Here is a 25,473-nt window from a genome sequence, read left to right as displayed (position 1 = left end):
ACTGGCAGAAGAAACTCACTGCTGTGGCCACACCACAAATGTAGAAATGCTAGTAGGGTTCCCAACCCCCACTGGCAGAAGAGGAAGACAACCAGGTAAGAGAGGAGAGAGTGAGAGGAAGGGAACACAATGTTAAAGGAGGGGAAATGAAAGGAAGGGAAGGAGGGGAGGTGGAAGGGGAGAAAGATAAGGGAAATTAAAGGAAGGGAACAGTGAATGTGAGGGAGGGGAGAGGAGGGAGTGAAAGGAAGGGAAAGGTCAGGCAAAGTAAAGGGAAGGAAGTGAGAGAGAGGGAAAGAGGAAAAGAGAGAGGGGAGTGATGTAGAGAGAAAGGGTGTATGGGTGTGTGTGACTGGGAAAGAGGGTATGCAACTCATGAAGCCCATACTCCTCTGGGGGATAGATGAAGATGCTGAGGAAGTAAAGAGGCAGATAGTAAGACTCCCAGGGATTTGGCAGGCTGCCAACTCCCTAGAAATAAGAAACATGCAAAATTTCAATACTAGGTCAGATCAAGGGTCCATCTAGCCTAGCATCCTATTTCCAACAGAGGCCAATCCAGGCTACAAGTATCTGGCAAGTACCCAAAAACTAAGTATATCCCATGCTACTGATGCTAGTAATAGCAGCGGCTGTTTTCTAAATCAACTTGATTAATAACAGGTAATTGACTTCTCCTCTAATAACTTATCCAAACCTTTTTTAAATCCAGTTACACTAACTGCACTAACCACATCCCCTGGCAACAAATTCCAGAGTTTAATTGTGCGTTGAGTGAAAAAGAATTTTTTCTGATTAGTTTTAAATGTGCCACATGCTAACTTCAGGGAGTATCCCCTAGTCCTATTATCTGAAAGAGTAAATAATCGATTCACATTTACCTGTTCTAGACCTCTCATGATTTTAAAGACCTCTATCATATCCTATCACTATACTCTTCCCCAACACACAAGGGATTTCTACCCATAAAGATTCGATTGTGCATTTAGTATCCTGTTGGACTCTATGCCATCCTGGACATAAAGTGCCACCCCACCTCCCAGATGCTCCTCTCTGTCATTGCAATATAATTTGTACCCCGGTATAGCACTATCCCATTAGTTATCCTCCTTCCACCATGTCTCTGAGATGCCAATTAAGTCTATGTCATCATTCACTGCTATACATTTTAGTTCTCCCATCTTACTTCTTAGACTTCTGGTATTAAATACAAACATTTCAAAGTGTGTTTTTGTTTGTATTTTCATTCTGCTTTTTAATTGATAGGGATAAATTGGTTTCTTTTAGCTCAGGTGAGAATTTAATTACAGGCACTTGGACTACTTTTCTTATTATTGGAACCTCACTGTTGGGATGCCCTAATTCTAATGCATCATTAGTATCCGTTGAAGATACCTCTCTCTGAACCATGCATTGCTGAGCAACTGTCAGCCTTCCCCTTTGTTCTAGTTTAAAAGCTGCTCTATCTCCTTTTTACTGACACCCTATCTGACACACCTCTGGAAATCCTGAATCCTGCCTCCCCCTTGAGAATTTTGAATCACCAAAAGGGGCAGATTTCCACTCCCTGCCTTCCCTCCCCACACCAAACCTCCAAAAGGGACATTTCCATCTTGTGGACATCTTGATGATTTTAAATGCCTAATGCAGCCTCTCTTAAGTTTGGGGACCCCTGGTCTCACGTGGCTGCAAATGCTTGCACACATTTGTGGAAGAGAAAGCATTCATATATCACATTCCTGGAGGGTTGAAAATGCTTTTGGAGTGCAATCAAAATTTAATAGTGTTAAGGTTAAGGTTTATTGTTTTTCTATACCGTCACATCGGCAAGGCCTTCACAACGGTTTACAATCAATTACACGGTTAGGTTCCATATTAGAAACTACCACCCAGGAAAAAGATCTAGGCATCATAGTGGATAATACTTTAAAATCGTCGGTTCAGTGTGCTGCAGCAGTCAAAAAAGCAAACAGAATGTTAGGAATTATTAGGAAGGGAATGGTTAATAAAACGGAAAATGTCATAATGCCTCTGTATTGCTCCATGGTGAAGATGTGCAAGATTCCATTTTTCTATCATAAGAGGATGTTCCAGCACCCATGCCAGGAAAAAGGCATGTCATTTCCTTGACCAGATGGTGGATTCGGTGAAGGATTTGTTTATCTCTGTGGTGGCAAAGGATAAGGAGGGTACCTTCCAATCTCTCCTTTCCAGGATATCAGATTTATTCCCAGAAGAAGCAGCCCTAGTATCCCCAGGGCACAGGGATACTCCATCAGAACTGCCATGAGGTGATTCTAACCCTCGGTATTCCCTTACAGTGGAGTTCAGCCAATCGGAGGATTTGCATGCTTAGGGGTAGATTTTCAACGGCCCACACATGCGTCCATGTACGCGCGGTTCCTGGTGCACACTCATGGATGCGGCAACACGCGCATGTTATAAAATATCATTCCCATGTGCACATGCGCGCCCAATTTTAATATCAGTGTGTGCATATGCAGGCGGGTGGCGTCTTGCACGTGCAAGGTGGGGGATTTTAAAAAAATAACGCGTGGCGACACGATCGGGCCTGCACCAGTTCCCTCCCAGTCCGCTCCAATTAAGGGAGGGAACTTTTCTATCCCCCTACCTAGACGTCCTCCCTTTTCCCCTCTCCTCCCCGATCCCTAAACCTACCCTATCGTAATTTCTTTTGTTTTAGAACTTACTCGTGCCTCCATGCAGGAGTAAGTTCCACACGCCTGCTGGCTGCCGGTGTGCGCTTCCCCGGGACAAGGCGTAATAGCCACTGTCCCGGTCGGCCCCCCACCCCGCCCCTTTCAAGGAGTCTGGAACTTCCACGCATATCAGGAGATACGCACGTGGCCGGGCTGTTTTTAACATGTGCTCGGCAGGTGTATCCCCCAGTTTTTGCATGCACTGGGCTTTGAAAGTTTGGGCTTTAATACACAGATCTCCGCACACCAATTCTACATGGTTCAATACTTACATGATTGTATGCAGAAACTAAAACCATTTCTGCCACTCCGTGAAGGTGGAATTGCATACTTTTAGCCACTCTTAGATGTGGAAGAGTGTATACATCATCTCATTGGATCCATCTACAAGACATTTGATACCATGGCACACACCTTGACAGCATCCATCGGGGCATGCCAAATGGCTTGGTTGAGAGCCAGTAGCCTATGCGATGATGTCCACAAGGTAGCAGATGTTCTCTGCCTGGGTGATTGCCTTTTTGGAGAAAAGCTCAGGGAAACTCAAATCAAGAAATAGCATGTTGAGGTCCAGTCCCTATCTTCTGCAAGGTGCACTTTTAAAAAATATGCTTTTTAAAAGACCATATTTCTAGAGATGTCCTGTGAAGGAACATGCCTAAGAGTAACCCCCAGAACAGTGTAAAGAACCGGCACCAGCTGTCCCTGGGTCCATTCCACCTTAAGACAGGGGATTATGGGTACCAGGTTGGCTCCCAGGGCAAGATATAGTGCAGGCTTAGAAGGGAGCAAGAGGGAGGTCCAGGGAACCAGAGGAGAAGCAAGCTCCTAGCCAGAACAGTGAGTATAAATGGGGAAGCAGTCTTGTCTGGAAATGCTGGTGTTTTTGCGATTTAAATGTTTGTGTTTGCTGAAATTTGAAACACTGTAAATAGCACTGAGAAAAGCCTGTTCACGCGTTGTCCCACACATCCCTTCCAGCAATTCCAATGATACCAGATTCTGTCTCTATTTATTTATTTAAAATCATTTGTTAATTGCCTAACTGATACAAATCTTTCTAAGTGATGTACAACATGTAGCTAAATCAGCACAAATCCTAATTACATAGCTATTCTCTCAACAACAACAACAAAAATCCCTCCTCAGGAATATTACACAGAAGATTATAATTCAAGATAAATAAGTCAGCCTTCAGAAACATTACTCATAAACCAGGTTTTTAACTGTTTCCAAAATCTAAAAAGATCTTTTTCTTACCTTAGAACTAATGGAAGATCATTCCATAACTTTGGAATGATCAAAGAGAAAGATCTACTCCTTAAACGAGCATGGCGAAAGATCTTAAATGCCGGAATTTGCAAAAAAATGTTTATTGGCTGACTGTAAATTTCTCCTGGTTTCATACCACTGCAAACAATTTTTTCAGTTGCCTTGAACCAACCCCTCGCATGATTTTAAATGCCAGAATTAGGTTTTTGAATTTACATCTCGCGCTAACTGTGAGCCAATGAAATCTCAAAAGTAATAGACCTACATTCTCCTAGGGCTTCCAGGCACTAAATATGCTGTTATATTTTTGGATCATTTGCATCTTATGCATTAATTTTGCTGGAACTGTATTCGATGGGGGGAGAAAGGCTGATGTGCACGGAGCAGGAGAGAGACCTTGGAGTGATGGTGTCTAATGATCTGAAGTCGGCGAAACAATGTGACAAGGCGATAGCTAAAGCCAGAAGAATGCTGGGCTGCATAGAGAGAGGAATATCGAGTAAGAAAAGGGAAGTGATTATCCCCTTGTACAGGTCCTTGGTGAGACCTCACCTGGAGTATTGTGTTCAGTTCTGGAGACCGTATCTCCGAAGAGACAGAGACAAGATGGAGGCGGTCCAGAGAAGGGCGACCAAAAAGGTGGAAGGTCTTCATCAAATGACTTATGAGGAGAGATTGAAGAATCTAAATATGTACACCCTGGAGGAAAGGAGGAGCAGAGGTGATATGATACAGACTTTCAGATACTTGAAAGGTTTTAATGATCCAAAGACAACGACAAACCTTTCCGTAGGAAAAAAATCAGCAGAACCAGGGGTCACGATTTGAAGCTCCAGGGAGGAAGATTCAGAACCAATGTCAGGAAGTATTTCTTCACTGAGAGGGTGGTGGATGCCTGGAATGCCCTTCCGGAGGAAGTGGTGAAGACCAGAACTGTGAAGGACTTCAAAGGGGCGTGGGATAAACACTGTGGATCCATAAAATCAAGAGGCCGTCAATAAAGAGTGGGTGGCTCGCCAGAATGACGGCTACTGCCTGGAGATAATACCCTTATTCAATAAACATACACATGGTTACTGTGACTCCAACATCGCTCTAAGCTACAACAGCAAGAGGAAATGTGGAAAAAAGGATTCACACTCACAAAGCGGGGAGTAGCTGGCTTGTTACGGCGGTTACTACCCCAAACCAAATAAGCCTGATACTTCACGTTTAACCCATATCCAGCATAGCTCTCTGCTTCAACGGCAGGGGAGAAGAAAAACTGATACTTCACGCATATCCAGCATAGCTCCCTGCTTCAACGGCAGGGGAGAAGAAAAACTGATACTTCAAGCATATCCAGCATAGCTCTCTGCTTCAACGGCAGGGGAGAAGAAAAACTGATACTTCACGCATATCCAGCATAGCTCTCTGCTTCAACGGCAGGGGAGAAGAAAAACTGATACTTCAAGCATATCCAGCATAGCTCTCTGCTTCAACGGCAGGGGAGAAGAAAAACTGATACTTCACGCATATCCAGCATAGCTCTCTGCTTCAACGGCAGGGGAGAAGAAAAACTGATACTTCACGCATATCCAGCATAGCTCTCTGCTTCAACGGCAGGGGAGAAGAAAAACTGATACTTCACGCATATCCAGCATAGCTCCCTGCTTCAACGGCAGGGGAGAAGAAAAACTGATACTTCACGCATATCCAGCATAGCTCACTGCTTCAACGGCAGGGGAGAAGAAAAAAGGATTCGCACTCACAAAGCGGGGAGTAGCTGGCTTGTTACGGCGTTTACTACCCCAAACCAAATAAGCCTGATACTTCACTTTCAATGCATTTCCAGCATAGCTCTCTGCTTTAACGGCAGGGGAGAAGAAAAAACTGATACTTCACGCATATCCAGCATAGCTCTCTGCTTCAACGGCAGGGGAGAAGAAAAACTGATACTTCACGCATATCCAGCATAGCTCTCTGCTTCAACGGCAGGGGAGAAGAAAAACTGATACTACACGCATATCCAGCATAGCTCCCTGCTTCAATGGCAGGGGAGAAGAAAAACAACCAATAAGGGCTGAATAACATAGTCTGGGTAAAACAAATAAGCATGGGTGTAGCTTGCTTATTGCGGCGGTTACTTCCCCTACTACCCCTAACTAATCAAGCTTGATATTTCACTTGGATGCAGCTCCATCACTGCTCTCTACATTAATGGTGGGGGTGGAAGGGAAATAGAACCAAAGAGCTAAGAGAAACAGATAAGTATGAGAAAAAATGTGTGAAGCTTGCTGGGCAGACTGGATGGGCCGTTTGGTCTTCTTCTGCCGTCATTTCTATGTTTCTATGTTTCTATAAGTCCCAGAAACAACACATTGCAATAATCGATATCTGAAAGCAGGCAGATTTAAGTAGGGTCTGATAAATCTCAGCATTTTTACTTTGTAATAGCTGTTTTTGCTACTTGTTAAATATGCTTTTCCATGCTTAAAAATTGAATCCAGTCTGACTCCTAGAGATCTTATCTCTTTGTTTGGAATCAATTCAACATCGTTCAGTTTTGAAGGTTTATCAAAATTACTATACCCCAAATATAACACCTCCACAACAGCAACAACGTCTGACTCATGTGAATGCTGTCAACCAAAGGCAATACAACAACCAAAGCCTGGATCAAGGTTTTGACCATCTTTCCAACACAACAATCCTATCTGGTAGGAGGGAGAATCCAGTGCTACCAGGAAGAGTGGTGCAAAATCATCAAAGATCACTGTGTTCTCAAAATTATGGAGTCTGGGCACTATTTGCATTTCTCCCAGCTTCCTATGCTTCATCACTCAGCCTTCAATTTGGATCTGTCTCGCTCGACACATCTCCCCCTGGAAGTGGATTTGCTCCTCAAACAGCGAGTGATAAACCCTGTTCCTCCCCATCACCATGGCCAGGGGTTCTATTCCTACTACTTTCTTATCCCAAAGAAATCTGGGGGACTGAGATCCATCCTGGATTTAAGAAACCTGAACAAACATACTCCAGGAGTAATTCAAAATTAATTCCATGCACACAATTTTCCCCTTTATCCAGTAGATGGATGTACACTTTGGATGTCAAGTATGCCTACACTCATATTCCTATTCATCCCTCCCATTGGCGATTTACAGAGAACCCTCACCACTGTCAGTTGAGTGTGCTCCAGTCACTCAGCAGCACGGAGGTTCTTCATCAAGTGCCTGGCTATAGTAGCAGCATATCTGTGATATCAGGGCAGCCAGGCCTTCTCTTTCTTGGACAACTGGCTTGTGACAGCGAACTCCAAGAAAGGAGTGCTAACCTACCTGCAGAAGTCAGCACAACTGCTAGGATTCTTAGTGAATTTTGATAAATCAACTAATTCCCTCTCTGAAAATCAAATTCATTGGAATGAGGATAGATTCTTTTCAGAAGAAAGCTTTGGGAGAATACTCCCGGATTCCCTGTATACAAACTGTTGACTACAAATCAGTCAATAGCCAGAGAAGTTCTAGTTGTTCTGGGCCCATGGCAGCAGTAATTCAAGTAGTTTCACTAATCTGCTTTCACATACAGCTCCTGCAGTGGAATCTCCGCTCCCAATAGAACCAGCTCACTCAACCCCTGACAACCAAAGTAAGAATTTTACAGCAAATGAAAAGAATCTACTGATGACTAGACCCCTACTTTCTTTAGGAGACATCTCCACTCCATTTACTTCCTTCAAGTTACTTCAGCAACGGATGCCTACATCAAAGGTTGAGGGGCCCATTCAAACTCAAGTAATGGGGTCATTCTAAGAAAGACAGCTTCAAATCAGCCTCCTAAAATTAAGAGCCATCAGATAGGATCTAACAATATTCACTTACTTTCTTCAGGGGAAGAGCATTTACATTCAAACCAACAACCAAGTAGCCATTAAACAAGCATAAGAACATAAAAAATTGCCATACTGGGTCAGACCAAGGGTCCATCAAACCCAGCATCCTGTTTCCAACAGTGGCCAATCCAGGCTACAAGTACCTGGCAAGTACCCAAAAACTAAGTATATCCCATGCTACTGATGCTAGTAATAGCAGTGACTATTTTCTAAGTCAACTTGATTAATAGCAGGTAATGGACTTCTCCTCTAAGAACTTATCCAAACCTTTTTTTAAACCCAACTATACTAACTGTACTAATCAGATCCCCCTGGCAACAAATTCCAGAGTTTAATTGTGCATTGAGTGAAAAAGAATTTTCTCAGATTAGTTTTAAATGTGCTACATGCTAACTTCATGGAGTGCCCCTTAGTCTTTCTATTATCTGAAAGAGTAAATAACCTAATACATTTACCCGATCTAGATCTCTCATGATTTTAAAGACCTTTATCATGTCCCCCCTCAGCCATCTCTTCTCCAAATTGAACAGCCCTAATCTCTTTAGTCTTTTCTCATAGGGGAGCAGTTCCAGCTCCTTTATCATTCTGTACAGTGTTATGGCCTCTTTGCCATAAGGCAATAAAGATTTGGGAATGGGCATGCAAGACAATGAACTGTCTTCCAAGCAAATCTACTTCCAGGGAGCTGCAACACATTAGCAGATCACCTCAACAGAGTTTTTCAACCACATGAATGTTCTCTACAGGAGTCAACAACCAACAGACTATTCGGTCTATGGGGACTTCCAGCAATTGACCTATTTGAGTCGGAACAAAACAGAAAACTGGAAAATTATTGCTCCATTCTTCTCAGTGAGCATTGATCAGGTCAGGATGTTTTTTCTGCTCGTTTGGAATGCAGATTTCATGTACACTTTTCCATCATATGTATGTATGAGCGAGAGAGAGCATGAGAGTGAGAAGCCTGTGCGTATGTGTGAGAGATAACATGGGAGTAAGAAGCCTGTGCATATGTGTGAGAGAGCATGGGATTGAGCAACCTGTGGGTTTGTGTGAGAGAGAGCGTGGGATTGAGCAGCCTGTGCATATGTGTGAGAGAAAGAGCATGAGAATGAGAAGCCTATATGTATGTGAGTGGGAGCATGGGAGTAAAAAGCCTATATGTGTGTGTATATGTGTGAGAGAGATCATGGGAATGGGAAGCTTGTGTGTGTTTATGTGAGAGAGAGCATGGGAGTGAGAAGCTTATATATGAGAAAGAGCATGGGAGTGAAAAGCCTTGTGTATGTGCAAGTGAGAGCATGGGAGTGAAAAGCCTTGTGTATGTGCAAGTGAGAGCATGGGAGTGAAAAGCCTTGTGTATGTGCAAGTGAGAGCATGGGAGTGAAAAGCCTTGTGTATGTGCAAGTGAGAGCATGGGAGTGAAAAGCCTTGTGTATGTGCAAGTGAGAGCATGGGAGTGAAAAGCCTTGTGTATGTGCAAGTGAAAGCATGGGAGTGAAAAGCCTTGTGTATGTGCAAGTGAGAGCATGGGAGTGAAAAGCCTTGTGTATGTGCAAGTGAGAGCATGGGAGTGAAAAGCCTTGTGTATGTGCAAGTGAGAGCATGGGAGTGAAAAGCCTGTATATATGTGCAAGTGAGAGCATGGGAGTGAGAAGCCTGTATATATGTGCAAGTGAGAGCATGGAGTGAGAAGTCTGTGTGTGTGTTTATGTGTGAGAGAGAGAGCATGGGTGTGAAAAGCCTGTATATATGTGTGAGAGAGAGCATGGGTGTGAAAAGCCTGTATATATGTGTGAGAGAGAGCATGAAGTGAGAAGCCTATGTGTATGTGAGAGGGAGCATAGGAGTGAAAAGCCTGTGTGTGTGTGTGTGTGTGTGTGTGTGTGTGTAAGAGAGAGAGAGAGCAAGCAGGTGTGAGAGTGTGAGTGAGTGAGAGAGAGTGAGAGAGAATGTAAGAATGAGAGCCTGGGTATTTGTAGGAGAATGGAAAACTGCATGTGAGAATGAGAGCCCTGGGTAAGAGAGATTGTGTGGGAGTGGGAGCCGTGTGTGTGTGCGCGCGCATGTGTGCGTGCGTTCGTGTGTGTGTGTGTTAGTGAAAAAAAGCGTGTCTGTGAAAGAGAGCCTGTATAAGGGAGGAAGAAAAGAAAATAGGAGGAGAGAAGAAAAGAAAAAAAAAAAAAAGAGAGCTTTAAAAGGAATTAGGAAAAGATCGATGAGAAAAAAAGAGACTGGAACCAACCGATTAGTAAAATAAGATCAGACAACAAAGGTAAAGAAAAAAATAATTTTGACTTTTAGTGATTGGAATATGCCATCTTTGGGAATATGCATTTCTTATATATTTGGATTTTGCTTTTTCTTCAGTATTCCACCCTTCATAGAGTCTGGTTTCTTGGGCTTTCCATTTCAGTCTTGTCTGCATGTCTCTGTTTCTAATTTGCAGTTCCTTATTTTTTATGTGGTAATTGTCTGTCTATGTTGCACATGTGTATCACAGAGAAGTAATATTTTGGCTAGCGTGTAGTTTCTCTGTAGGGATTTGTAGCAGTCTGGCTTGTTTTCCCAACTGGTGGTGTATAGTGTTCTAGGGTTTGGTGTAATGTTTGCCTTGCTGTCTTAAGGTTGCTGTTTGAGTCTTGAGAGATACCTCTGTTATGGTATGGTATGGTATGGTATGGCAAGGCTCTAGGGACAGGTAATAACTACAGTATCTGAATGTAATCTGCTTCGAAATGCCAAAAAGCAGAATATAAAAATCAGATTAATAAGTAAATAAATACATTTTACAAAGTGCTTGGCAGTGGAGGGAGTTTGTTTTGCTGTTACTGAGGTGACACCAGTATCTGAATATATATATTTTTTTGGATGTTGGATTATAATAGAACAATTTTATTTCTACTCTGCTCCCATTGCAAATCTTAAATTCTTATGAATATTGCTGTTTTTGTTTAGTTATGAGATACTCTGCATTTTTGGAAAGAGGATTCATAAAAGAATACATTGATATTTGTTTTATTACATGTGTCATGATTACTAGGATCGGGGTACACCATCCCGGGAGCTGTACAGGACTGCAAGGCAGGACACTGGACTAAATAAGGGCTGGTCTTCTGCCTGGCCAACACCCTCCCCTGCAGATTGATCTCTTGGGTTATGGGAGCCAGTAAGGCTTTGCTGCAGCAATAGAACATAGGTAGTCCAGATAGGCTGGATAAGGCTGGACAAGGCAAGACTTGGTACAGGCTGGATGAGGCAAGGCTTAGTAAAGGCTGGACAAGACAGGCTGGAGCAGGGTTGGACTGGATACTGGGGCTGAGTGTAGACAAAGTCAAGGCAAGGTGCTAAGTACAGACTGGGAGAGAGAGGGACTGGAACTAGATACAGGCTGGAGTAAGACAAGGTACTGACAAGACAGGGAGTGAATATCAGGAACATGACTGGGTTGGACACGGAAAGACCAGAGACAGGACTGGACAAAACAGTCCAGGACAGGATCTGACAAGAACAAGGCAAGACAACACAGAACAAAGAACACAGAAGCCTGAAGGCAACAAGCCTGTAAGCCCTAAGTACAGAAAGGCTTGGATAGGCCCTAAAGCAGAATACAAGAGAAAAGCAGGCCCAGAGGCCACAGAGCAAGAAGGTCCAGAGGCCACAAGGCAAGGTAAGGCCTAGATAGGCCACAAGGCAAGAAGCCTGGAGGCCACAAGGCATAGAGTAAGGGCTAGGTCAGAGAGCCAAAGGTGGCTCCATGAAGAGGCATTGGGTTTTTCAGGGCAGAGTTAATTGGGGCCGGAGCATGGTGTGGTGCAAACAGTGAGGAGGAGCTTGGCAAGGGTGGAGGTTAAGCTCACTGAGGACTTCAGGTGGAGAGGAGGCTGCACCATAGGCTGAGTCAGGTAATCAGTGCAAAGATGACTTGGGTAGCTCGGAACAGAGCTCATTGGAGACCTCTGCTGGTGGGGATGCATCATTGCGGGTAGACACAGTGAGCCTGCGAAGCAGGTGAAATCCTAACAATGTGATTGGATCTGATGTTTCTGTTAAGTGTTCTTAGTTTACTTTTTATATTATATTGTGCATTTATAAACTGCAATACATATAAAATAAATTAATACAGATCAATAAGATTTTTAATGCTGATCAGTGCTTGAAAAAATTGAATTAAATTATTTTAAAGTGACACTCATGATGCATAATGGCTGTTGCAGACTACTTAGAAATCCATTGTCAGATGCACTTTAAGGCATTATTTATCAATAAGAGTACAAGTAGTAGTGCTCAAAACTATATGCCTACTGCCCACCCATTTTAACCATGGCCCCCACCCCCCCACCCCCCAAAAAAAAAAAAAATTAAGTTCTAGGTACGCCACTGGTTTGGACAAGATTTGGAGGAAAAGTCCATAAAATATTATTATCCAGGTAGATTAAAGAATGCTATTGCTATCATGGGCGTAATTAACAGGAAATAGATCTACTTTATGGGACTGGCTGTGGTTGGAGACAGAATGCCATGCTCGATAGACTTTGGTCTGACCCAGCATGGCATTTCTTCTTTTTGTAGGACATTGGTGCCCAATCATCCGGTAATGCTGGTTGTTTTGTACCTGAGCTTAGAAAGTTTATTAGAAAGTTGCCAGCAGATGTGCTTTTCCTGAGGTATCCCACTTTTCAGGGGCTATAAGTTAAGCCAACACCAGAGCACTCCCAGTCCAATAAATCAGGTCTCATGCCGGGAAATGGAATCTAGCACAATTGTTTGGCTGTTTAAAAAGCGCCATCCCTCCCTTCTCAGTTCAAAACATCTGAAATGGGGTAGATAAATGTGGATATACCTCTTTCCCTAAATCTGAAAAATTGTTATGATTTATCATATTTGCTTTATGACTAGTTTCTCTCTCATATTTCATGTAGTGAGCAACCGAAAACAGAATTCCACCTGAGGAACTTTACCTCTGCAAAGGACGTATTGTTTGCTGTAAAAGAAATCGGTTTCAGAGGAGGCAATTCCAATTTTGGTGAGTGACCATATAAATTCAGAAAGTTAAACATAGAAAAATGATGGCAGAAAAAGACCATATGAACCATCTTGTCTGCACATCCACACAACTGCTTAGTTCTATAGTCCCTACAATTGCCTGCCCATGCTTTCTTGAATTCAGATCTAGTCTTTATCTCCACCACCTCCAATGAGAAGCTATTCTATGCATCCCACCATCCTTTCTGTAAATAAATATTTCCTTACATTACTTCTGTGTCTACCTCCTCCACCTTCATCCCATGACCCTTGTTCCAGAGACACCTTTCCTTTGAAAGAGGCCCACATCCTGTGCAATGATAGGCTTAAATACCTATAAGTTATCTCATATTTCCCCTATCCTGCCTTTTCTCTATGCATGATTAGTTCTTTAAGTCTGTCCCCATATGTTTTAGAATTAAGACCAATGACCATTTTAGCAGCCACCCTCTGGACAGACTCCATCCTGTTTATATCCATTTGAAGGTACGATCTACAGAAATATACAATATTCCAAATGAGATTTCACCAGGGGCAATATCCCCTCCCTTTTTCTAATGACCATTCCTCTCCCTGTACACCCAAGTATCTTTCTGGCTTTTGTCATCTCCTTATCCACCTCTTTAGCCAGCTTGAGATCATCAAATGTAATCACTCCCAGGTCTTGGTCTTTTTTCATGCATTGACAAATTTCACCCCCTACACTGTACTACTCTCTTGCAGGTGGATTTTAAGCGCCTTATATGCACCAAAGCCGGGAGATATGCGAGTATCTCGGGCCTGCACACACCGCACGGATTTTAAGAGATGCCCAAATACGCACGTATCTCCCCATACGCGCACAAATCATGAAGTCAAAACAGGGGAGGGGCAGGGCATGGGCGGAGTCTGGGCAGGGCATGGGTGTTTCGGGTCTGTAACCTGAAGTATGTGCATAAGTATTTACATACAAAAGCATGCGCTGGATCCACTACCGCGTAACTTTACTTCTGCTATGAATGGAGTGTAGGTTTTAAAATAAAAAAAAATATGGGCTAATCAGCGGGGTTTGAAGGATCAGGGCTAATAGGGTAAAAGGGAGGCTATCTAGCTAGGGGGGGTTAAGAAGTCCTATCCTTTACCAGAGCAAACTGGGAACAAACTGGTGAAACAGGTATTTGCGTCAGCGCACATGCCTAGCAAAATCCCTCCACTTACAAGATAGGAGGTGGCATATGCATACATTCATATAAAATTGTATGCGTGTGTTATAAAATGGCAGCGACCATTCACGCGAGCTGGCATACATGCGTACATATATACCCGTGCAGCTGTTTAAAAGTTACCATCTTGGGTTTTTTTGCAGTCCAATGCAGGAGTCTGCATTTTTTTTTTTAGCATTAAAATCTTGCTGCCAGGCTGTAAGCCATTCCTCAAGTGCTTAAGTCCCCGGGACTTCCTGGGGGGGTGCCGGTGTCGGGGGCGTGTCGTGGCCGGCGCATCATCGGGGGCATTACGGGGACGGGGCCGCGGCCTCTGGACCAGCCCCTGGACCGGAACATGGCGCGCCGGCAGCTGGCAGGTGTAACTTGTAAAATAGAGGTGGGGGGGGGAATTAGTTAGGGCTGGGGGGGTGGTTAGATAGGGGAAGGTGGGGGGGGCCCGGAAGGAAAGTTCCCCTCCGAGGCTTGCCCCGATTTCGGAGCGGCCTCCGAGGAACAGAGGATGGCTGCGCGGATCGGCACGCGCAGGCTGCCGATTTTGCGTCAGGCCTTGCGCGCGCTGACCCTGAATTTTATAACAGCATGCGGCAGCACGTGCATGTTATAAATCGGGAGTAGATTTGTTCGCGCTGGATTGCGCGAACAAATCTACTCCCGCACGCACCTTTTAAAATCTACCCCAATATGTTTGCACAGCAGTGCTTCTTCAGGGGAAAATGTATAAATTCAATGTTTAATATGAAGAATGGTGGATGCAATTCAAAACTTCCAAAGATTCCAAAACATATGCAAACGTATTTTATAGGGGTTCAACTTACATTTACATTTATTGTATTTCTTAATCGCTCAACACGTTCCAGCCTGAGCGATGAACAATAAAACATACATAATAATCATGTAAGCAACAATACTCAAAAGAATAAAAACAATGCAGCAGACTCAAATATAAATAAATAATAAAACATTAGTTATAAATAAAAACACTAACGTTACAAATTAAAACAGATAAAAATAAAATTAAATAAATGTAAATAGAACAATGTAGACTATCAGAAATAACATTGTTTAAATAAAAATGTTTTTATTGCTATCCTAAAATCTTAAGTGATTCTAACTTCAAATCACATCACAGGATATTCATACAAAATGTCACTTCATAAAATTTCTTGAATACTATACAACACTTTATCATCCAGTATTCCAATCACCTTGAAGTCAGAACAGCGTACCCAGGGCGTCACAATATATAGACATATCCCAACTGGCTTATTACATCAAGCTTGGGGGTAACCTGCACGGAGCGCCATTTACTACCTTGGGAAGCTTGCTGAGCAGACTATATAGACCATTTTGGCCTTTTTCTGCCATCGTTTCTATGTTCTTATGTAAGCACAGACCAACATCATCAAAAAAAATTCTCAACATGGAGCGATCATCATCTCGAAATCAAAGGTGATCACTCCATGTTGAGCGTTTTTTTTTTTTTTTTATGGGCGCTAAAAATTAGGAGAAAAATGTAAGGGCTCGATTACAAAAAAAAAATGTTTTAGGTGCACAATGTACACGCTGCAGGCATGCATGTATATTGTGTATGTGAGTTATCTGCAGCAAGATAAAATGGACATTCATATTGGATGCCCGTTTTTCCTGGCCGTACACAGTCATGTCTCCTGAGCGCCCAATGCTTTTGAGTGCTAGGGATGCACAGTTTTAGCCGAACACATCCTTTTTAATGCAGCAGCTCATTACAATTTAGCATTGCACGCACAGGAAAGGTAGATGTGCGCGCATTGAAAAGTGCGCACATCTACCCAGTTTGGACACATGTTTTTACGCTTGTGATATTGCATCGGCCTAAAAGAGAATAGTTTACTGAAAGCCCAATTCTAAAAGGGCCACGTGCGTAAATAATGGGAGTTACGCGCGTTGCCGAGTCTTGCACGCGCCGCACACATTTTCGGAAGGGCCTGACCACGCGTGTAAACCTATTAAGTGCCGAAGTGCCGGGCCTCTCCAAAGGGGTGGGCCGGGACAGCACCATTCGACGCTGTCCCGGGGAAGCATGCACCAGCAGCAGGCCAGCACACATAACTTACTTCTGCTCATCAGAGCATGTAAGTTACTGAACAAAAAAAATAGGGTATGTAGGTAGGGGTTAGGGGTCAGGGTGGAGAGGGGAAAGGGGAGGAAGTTTATCTGGCCATCACAGGCCTGGTGAATTTCTGACTGGAACTCTGCTGAGAAACATACATCTTATATAGAGTCACCCAATCCTTTTTCATGGCTAGCTTCTTAACGTAGTTTGGGCCAGCCATTTCTTCCCAGCCATATACTAGGTGTTTAAGAACGTTTGTCCCTACTATCAGAGGCAAAGGTTTGTTCTTTTGATCAGGACAAACCAGGGCAAGAAAAGAGTATTTGTTTCCACTTCCACAGGCCTCCTTGGGAAACTGTATTTCAACTTCAATATACCCCAGATAAGGGACAGGTTGGCCTCCTGCACCTGTAACGCAAAGTAGATCTTCTAGAGATTGAAACTTCTGATGTGATAAATATTTCTCATAGAAAGTTTGTGCTGTACATGTCACTTGAGAGCCAGTGTCCACTACACAAGGGCACTGCGCACCATCTAAATAAGCAGTTGCAGAGCAAACTTTTCCCACAAGATGTTTTGAATCATCATCTGGCAGTGGACTTGGCAGGGTATAATTATTTGATGTTTCCTTTTTGGGACCTTGCAAATTTTCATCTGGTGCCCTTCTGTGTCCCTCACAAAAGCACCTTTTTTTTCCTTCAAATCTCCCTCGCAGTTTCTGTTGAACTAGAAAAGCATTCGCAGGATTGGTGCATCCTCCTATCATGTGGCCATCCTCTCCACAGTTATAACAGAACAACACTACCCTGGAATAGTGTCTACCCTTTGAGGGTATTGTCTTTACCCAATGATTTTCTTGCATCATGCTGTTTGCAGCAGACTTATTCACCACTTCCAGAGTGGCAGTTCTACAATGAGTAACTAATGGAGTGGGCAAAGCATCATCTTCCTCTCCTGAAATATTCTTGACTCAGGTTCCACTTTAAAGTCACTTGCCTCTGGCATCATATACTTAGCAATGCTTATGTCATTTGCTGTGCAAGTTCTGCTTACAAGTTTAATCTGTGTAGTTCTCAAATGACGTATCCTTCTAGATTCTCATATGTTTCTCTCCTCCTCAATTGCTCTGATTTTAAATAGCAGCTCAGAGTATTGCGGAAGCCTTTCAGACTGGCTCTCTAATAAGTCTTTCAGATGCAACTGGGTAATCAGAGTCTCTTCCCAGCATCCCCGTACGAACTGTTGCAGTAATATTGCTTATCAGGGGCAAGTCCAAAGGAAACTTCCCGTTCCAAAACCCTCTGCAACAGAACCTGAAGTCTTCTCAAATAATTTCAAGGTTTTTCTTGTGGCATTCTGGTGAGTTTCCTATGAATTGGAAGAACAGTTCCTCCCCATTAGTTACATTGCTGTATGCCTTATCCAGCTCCTCTAAGCACTGTTCTGCTGTGGTAGCTTTTTCCCATATAAGAGGCAACATTTAAAGCTGGAGGGAGGAGACTTTCAAATAATTTCCTTTTTTTTAGCACCTGTAGTGAGGCCTGGGTCCTGCAATAATTGCTTAATCTGAATACGTCAGGTTTCAAAATCTCCTTCAATACTAGGTTTAGGGACATTCCCAGAGAAAACTTTAATTTTGTGGTAAGTATGATTTAACTCTACCCCTTCCTTGGGAGTTTTGATTACATGTGCCACTATATCTTTGAACATCATGCAGGAAAGGGAGATGATGGAGTAGGAATAGTAGAATATTTAGGGAGAACTGGTTGTCGCAGAATGCTGAGTTAGTGTAGTATCCTGCCATCTGAGAACCTCCTGCCGGCCTTAGCTAACAGTCCGTCGGCACACCCTGAGGTAACTGGATCACTTCAATTGCTCCTTCCCACAAAAAAGGTGACCCCCAGTTATAAGAGCAGATGTCTCTTTCTCAGATCTTAATATCGTTTATGGGCTGTCAGCTATATGAACTAACTCTTCTTGAAATCGATCTAGTCTCACCGACTCACTAGTGAGTCAGTGCATGATTTAGGGGCCTTAGGCTCAGTATTCTGTTCTGATAGTGTCTCATTCAGAACTGGTTTAACTGTCCACTGCCTGTCCAATTCCCCCCCAATACACAACCCTTCTAAAACGAGTACAGAAAGGGGGTCTTCAAATTCACACAAAACCTGATCAGATGACTCAGCCCTTAAACGTTGTAGTTTTGTAACTGTACCCGCTGATCTTAAAACACTTGCCATAGACATTGCAGGGTTTACAGAACCCAAAATGACAAATCTATCAGGAATATATTCTGTCACGATCAGGTCCCTCCGCTCAGCGTGCTGTGGGGCTTGGCTGGGCTTCAGGCCTCTGGCTTCGCTCCTATGACACGTCTTGTCCCCTTGCACAGCTCAAGCATAGCGCTGCTATGGACTCCTCACAGCCCTCTAGTCAGAGTGCCAGGCCCAGTCCCTGGCACTCCCAAGCAGTACACAGAAAAAGGATCTTAATCAATAAGGAGTTTATATGTGGTGCTGTAGCTCAGTGGCTGCAGCCTTATATTAATGCGGGGTTGTCCTTACAACCCCAGGGGTAAACAGCATTTAAAACACAATTCCCCTTCCGCCTGTCTCATACATCCATACAGCAATACAGGATTTACCATCCCCCAACCTCCTGGTTATCCACCTCCATAGAGGAACAGCTGGAGCTTCTCTCCCCAGCTACCTCCATCTCCTCCTCCAGAGACTCTGAGGAGCCGGGCTTTTGTGGCCAGGTCCACCACGGGGGCACGCCCTCTTCTTCAGCCTCCATAGAGCAGGCTGAGTCAATAGGGATCAGTCCCAATTCCTCCACTGTTCCTGCTCAGGCTCCAGCAGGGGTCAGGTGTTGGTTCGGGGAACCTGGGAAGTGTAGTCTTTGCTAGCCTTCCTCAGCGCCCTTCGGTGGCTAAGTTTTGGTACCACTAGCTTCTGCTCGGCTGTGTCTCAGCTGTTTCTGCCCCCGGGCCAGTCGTACTGCATCACAATTCATAATGGGCCGGATTTCTTAAAAGGTTTACGTAACAAGCGCCGGTCCCTATTTTAACTTCACCCTCTATTTTAACTGCACCCCCTTGCACTCGCCTGACCCCAGATTTATAACATGCGCATGCCTGCGTGCACATGTTATAAACTTGGTTGTACATGTAAGTGCGCCGGGTAGTGGCGCGCACATGTACGCCAGCGCGCTCCTTTTAAAATCTACCCCCCAATATGTACATACTCAATTTTCACTAAAATTCGTATTCGCTTCACTAATATGTTGAGTTACTCAGTCAACCGGTCAAAAAAAAGCTACAGCCCCAACGTTGAAGCGCCAATTTATTTTATAACCTTGTAATATATGTGTGACATTGGTTTCTTGCAGTTTATTACTTCAGGGTTAAACTAGACTATACAAGGTTAAGGCTGTAAAACCTTGCAGTTTCAACTGATAGCCCAGCACCACATAATGAAAGTTACACATCGCAATAGCATTAAACTTTACTGAATAATTAGCAGACATCATTCTGCTCACTCCGCAGCAACATGCACACTGTAGTAGCTTAGACATGAAATACTGCTCAAAGATTTCAGCAGCTACCTCCAATCTTTACACAATCTTTGCATTTATTTCAAAGTCCCAGCTTGTGTCCTACTGTGAAGCAGCTTGAATGCTGAAGGGCGGGAGATGACAGTGCTTCTTCAGGTCCTAAGGGCTGAAACCCTCATTACAATGGGACACCCTCAGTCTCTGGCATTTCAAATGACTAATCCTTCACAACCTTGATCCTTAATTAAAATAGATAATTTCTTTAGTTTCAGGGCAGAGCAGAGAACTTCCTCAGTCTTGCTCAGGAAGTAATGATCCGCTTTCACATGTTTAAATCCTAACAATTTGTACCATTATACAGGCAAAATAATAATGAAACTCCATTACAAGGCTCCTAAATAATCATAGCTAACTACAACACAATTCACATGAATGCATATATGAATGGGGGGGGGGGGGGTTTCTTTACCTTAATTAAAACAGACAATTTTCTTTAGTTTCAGGGCAGAGCAGAGAACTTCCTCAGTCCTGCTCAGGAAGCAATGATCTGTTTGCATATGCCCCAAACTGACTACAGATCACTGTCAGGTCGATACAGTAACGTGTGGTTAAAGATTCCCCGTCTGTAACGTGCTGGGAGCGCACAATACAGACGAGTAAGGCGATCCAGCGATACAGTCTCCAGTTTCACGCGTCCTTAGCGCTTCGTAAAATAGACACATAACCCTTTCCGCACGCAGCATGTATATGAATTGTAAATGAACGAATTAGCTGTATAATGAAGGAATTAGCTATTCCCCTCCGATACTGTAACGGGCGCTGATATTATCTCCTTAGTAACCCGCTGTTTTGCCGCGGCCTTAACGTGTTAGTTTACCGCCTCCCCCTAGTAGGTGTTAGGACTGTGAGTCTAGTAAACAAATCCATCGACACCGCTTAAGATACTCAAAAACAATAAAACACAATAAAAAAAAAAGCGATACAGAGATGATCGAGAAAATGTAATGCTGTGGGACACATAAAACCTGTCAGAAAAAAAAATAAAATTTTTTAAATACCTGTCGGAGGGCCGTGTGGGTCCAGGCGGCCGGCGGCGGGAGCCGGGGGGCAGGTGGTCGCGTGTTAAATCTAGGCCGCGGGCGGGTGGGCGCTTGTTCCAGGCGGCGGCGGGGGCGGGTGGACGCGCGTTAGTTTCAGACGGCCGGCAGGCGGCGGCGGGAGCCGGGGGGCAGGTGGTCGCGTGTTAAATCTAGGCCGGGTCGCACAGGTGCGCATTCATCCAGGCGGCGCATTCATCCAGGCGGCGCGCATTCATCCAGGCGGAGGAGCCGGCGAAACCCGCCGGCTCCTCCGCCTGGATTCATCCAGGCGGAAGTGTAAAAAACAAAATTTTTAAATACATGTCGGAGGGCCGCGTGGGTCCAGGCGGTCGGCGGGATCCGGGAGGCGGGTGGTCGCGTGTTAAATCTAGGCCGCGGGCGGGTGGACGCGCATTAGTTTCAGACGGCCGGCGGCGGGAGCCGGGGGGCGGGTGGTCGCGTGTTAAATCTAGGCCGGGTTTTGCCGCCGGCTCCTCCGCCTGGATGAATGCGCGCCTGTGCGACCCCTGCGATTCGGCGCTCAAGGCGTGACGTCACGACGCCCGACGTCACAGCATGTGACTGCCTTGAGCGCCGAATCGCAGGGGTCGCACAGGCGCGCATTCATCCAGGCGGAGGAGCCGGCGGCTTTTGCCGCCAGCTCCTCCGCCTGGATGAATGCGCGCCTGTGCGACCCGGCCTAGATTTAACACGCGACCACCCGCCTCCCGGATCCCGCCGACCTCCTGGACCCACGCGGCCCTCCGACATGTATTTAAAAATTTTGTTTTTTACACTTCCTGGTGCCTGTCATTTCAAATGTCATTTGAAATGACATTTGAAATGACAGGTACCAGCGCACCCAGGATACTGTATAGGCGCTGTATTAAGCGCCTATACAGTAAAATGGGTTGCACGGGCATAACCCTTCCCTAACGCTTCACAGCCGCGGCATGCATTTGCATGCAATTAGAAGAGAGTATCAGGCGCTAGGTCAAGAGAACTGTGCGTGCGGGGAGGAAGGGTGCGCCTGACACTGCCGCACTGTTTCTACCGCGGCCTTACAGTATCGAGCCGTGTGTGTTTACAGCCCTTAAAGAGACAACACCCAATTGGCAGTTCTTCGGTGTCATTGTCTTTTTTACTAAAGTGGGTTACATTTAAAAAAATCTCATCTCCTCTACGACTATCTAACAGAATCAAATCCGGATTGCTGCGCAATTACTGAAACATGGCTGAAACTGGAAGACACGGCTCTAATCAACCAACTCCCTACACATGCCTGCAACACCTTCTCGATCCCCAGACTCAAAAAAAGAGGTGGCGGTTTATTACTAGCCACAAAAAAGGAGCTAGGGCTATCTTTACAGTATTCAAACTCATCTACCTCACTAGAATTCGCTCTTTTCAAATCTAAACACCTTCAAATCGGCCTCACCTATGCCCCCCAGGAAGCCTAGAATCGGACCCGTCTCCTCTAATCGAACTCCTAGCCAAACACATCAACTCAGACATCCCCACTATAATCATGGGAGACTTTAACCTCCACGTGGATAAATCCCCACAATCCTCTAGTTGTGAAACTTTTCTCACCTCGCTCCAGTATATGGGTTTCAAACAAATTATTAAAGATCCGACGCATAAAGCAGGACACACACTGGACCTAATCTTCATAAATGAAAGTATAACCACTGCCTCAGCTACGACTTGCTCCCCAGTCCCCTGGTCGGACCATAGCCTGATCACTACATCTCTCAAATTTATCCAACCCACTTTCACACCACCACAAAAAACCACAATCCAATTCAGGAAATTATGCAACCCAGAAACCCTCAACCCTATACTATCATCTGCATTAGACAAACTAGACCTCACGGATGCAAATTCAGCCACAGCCTCCTGGAACAAAATAACCAAGAATGTAGCAGACCAAACGTGCCCTTTAATTTCAAAAACTCTCAACTCTAAGTCGAAGAACAGGAAACCCTGGTATACCCCTCAACTAAAATCACTGAAACAAGATCTTAGAAGATTTGAACATGCATGGCGAAAAAATCCGTCCCCAGCAAACTTGGAAACCTACAAATCCCTCATGCACCACTACCAAATATCCATCCTCCAAACAAAGAGGGATTTCTTCTCACAGAAAATACACCATTTCATCTTTGACTCGAAAGCTTTATTCTCCCTTGTCTCATCTCTCACCAAATCTCTCCCCTCGACTATCCCAGACGACCAAGCGGCCAGTAAAGCATCGGAACTAGTCACGTACTTCAAGAAAAAAATCACAGATTTTTTTTAATTTTATTTATTTAAGGTTTTTATATACCGGCAATCATGAAAACATATCTTGCTGGTTTACATAAAACGGGAGTGCAGAATATACATCAAACTAGAACTGTGGTGACCGAAGGTGCAGTTACATTTAACAAGGGTAGCAGAACTTGGAGAAAGGAGGAAGAGAGAGGAAAGAATAGAAATGGTTAAACAATATACAAATTAAATGCTATATACAAAAGGCATGGTTAAGGGCTGAATGTTTAGAGGAGTCATTAGAATGTGTCATTAGATTGTGTCCGGGAAAGCTTGCTTGAATAACCAAGTCTTAAGTCTTTTCCTAAAAGTTAGGAGGCAGGGCTCCTGTCTGAGAACTGTAGGAATGGAGTTCCACAGGAGGGGGCCAGCTGTGGAGGTGGCACGATCTCTTAGGGTAATGTGTCTGGTCGTTTTCGCGGGGGGTACTTGGAGGGAGCCTCTGTAGACATCTCTGGTAGGTCTTGTCGAGTTGAATACTTGGAGAGGGATTTGTAGATCGAGGATGGTGAGTTGATGTATAGTTTTCTAAATGACAGATATGGCTTTGTACATGATACGGAAGTGTACAGGTAACCAATGAAGCTCTTTCAGGATGGGAGATATGTGGTCTCTTTTCCTTGCGCCTGTCAGTAGTCGGGCTGCTGAATTTTGAACCATCTGTAATGGTTTGGAGTATGATGAAGGCAGACCTAGCAATAGAGAATTGCAATAGTCTAATTTCGAAAAAATGACTGCTTGGATGATCGTTCTGAAGTCTTGAGCATGGACAAGAGGTCTTATCCTTTTCAGGACCTGGCGTTTATAGAAGCAGTCTTTGGTTGTTTTGTTGATGTGTGCCTTGAAGTTTAGCCGGTTGTCTATTATCACTCTTAAGTCTCTAACTTGTGTGGTAGGAAGATTGGTAGGAAGAGTAATGTTAGAGATGTTGTTCTCAGGAGAGATGAGTAGGATTTCTGTCTTGGAGGAATTTAAGATGAGGTGTAGGCTGTTGAGTAGTAGTTTGATTTTTTGGTGGCATGATTCCCAGTAGTCAAGAGTTTTAGAGTATGTGTCTTTGATGGGGATGATGATTTGAATATCATCTGCGTATAGGAAATACTTTAGATTGAGGTTGGTGAGAAGTTGGCAGAGAGGAAGAAGGTAAATATTGAATAGTCGGAGATAATGAAGAACCTTGTGGGACTCCTATGGCAGAGTCAAATCTTGAGGATTCCTTGTTTTGGAGTTTAACTTGGTAACCTCTGTTGTTGAGAGAGGTTTTGAACCAGGATAGGACGGTGCCGCTGATTCCTATGGACGACAGCTGGTTTAGGAGGATGGCGTGGTTGACCGTGTCGAACGCTGCGGATAGGTCTAACAAGATCACGGTAAACCACTCAACACTTCTGGACCGGCTATCTGATATAGGCATTAAAGGCACTGCTCTCCGCTGGTTCAAATCCTTTCTACATAACAGATTCTACAAGGTCAGTGTTAACAATAACGAATCACACCCTGTCCACGCTTCTCTGGGAGTCCCTCAAGGATCCTCCTTATCCCCCTTATCCCCCACCCTCTTCAATATTTATCTTTTACCGCTCTGCCAGCTCCTCTCCAATCTAAAATTAACCCATTACATCTATGCTGACGATGTCCAAATATTCATCCCAATAACAGAATCACTACAAAAAACACTAGAATTCTGGAACAACTGCCTCCTAGACATCAACAATCTGCTCTTGAGCATCAACTTAATTCTTAATCCCAACAAAACGGAATTACTCCTCGTTTCACAGGACAGCAACTATGCAATGTCCAACATACTCCCCACCAGTCAACCTTCATTCTCCTCTCAAGTCAGAAACCTCGGAGTCATCATGGACAATCAATTAAACCTAAAGAGATTTATTAATAACACCATGAAGGATGGCTTCTTTAAATTACAAGTCCTGAAACGCCTCAGACCCCTCCTCCACTTCCAAGACTACCGATCAGTTCTTCAAGCAATCATTTTCTCAAAAATCGACTATTGCAACTCCCTTCTACTAGGCCTCCCAGCCAACACGATAAAACCACTACAAATGCTTCAGAACGCTTCAGCCAGGATTCTGACTAGGTCCAACAAAAGAAACCACATTACCCCCATCCTAAGGAACCTAGACTGGCTCCCTATCAAGTTCAGAGTCTCGTATAAAGTTCTCACAAACATTCACAAATCTATACACAAGCTCATTCCACTAGAACTCAACATCCCATTACAACCACATATTACATCCAGACTGACGAGAGCAGCTTATAGAGACACTCTCCTTGCCCCACCAATCAAAACCTCGTTAAATAAACGATCTCTATCTAC

The 25,473-nt window shown here is 44.1% G+C and overlaps 1 protein-coding gene across 2 annotated transcripts in view; it reads left to right on the top strand.

Annotated features, from left to right (window-relative positions):
* Positions 1 to 25,473, top strand: part of COCH (cochlin) — a 174,037-nt gene that overhangs the window by 124,980 nt on the left and 23,584 nt on the right. For both annotated transcript variants that reach the window (XM_029598995.1, XM_029598994.1), the window contains exon 9: positions 12,789 to 12,892. In XM_029598995.1, coding sequence (XP_029454855.1) covers positions 12,789 to 12,892 — 104 coding nt within the window. The remainder of the gene's footprint in view (positions 1 to 12,788; positions 12,893 to 25,473) is intronic.

The sequence above is a fragment of the Rhinatrema bivittatum genome, chromosome 4 (genome assembly GCF_901001135.1).
Source record: "Rhinatrema bivittatum chromosome 4, aRhiBiv1.1, whole genome shotgun sequence".
NCBI lineage: Eukaryota > Metazoa > Chordata > Amphibia > Gymnophiona > Rhinatrematidae > Rhinatrema > Rhinatrema bivittatum.
This window is presented reverse-complemented; position numbering and strand designations above follow the sequence as displayed.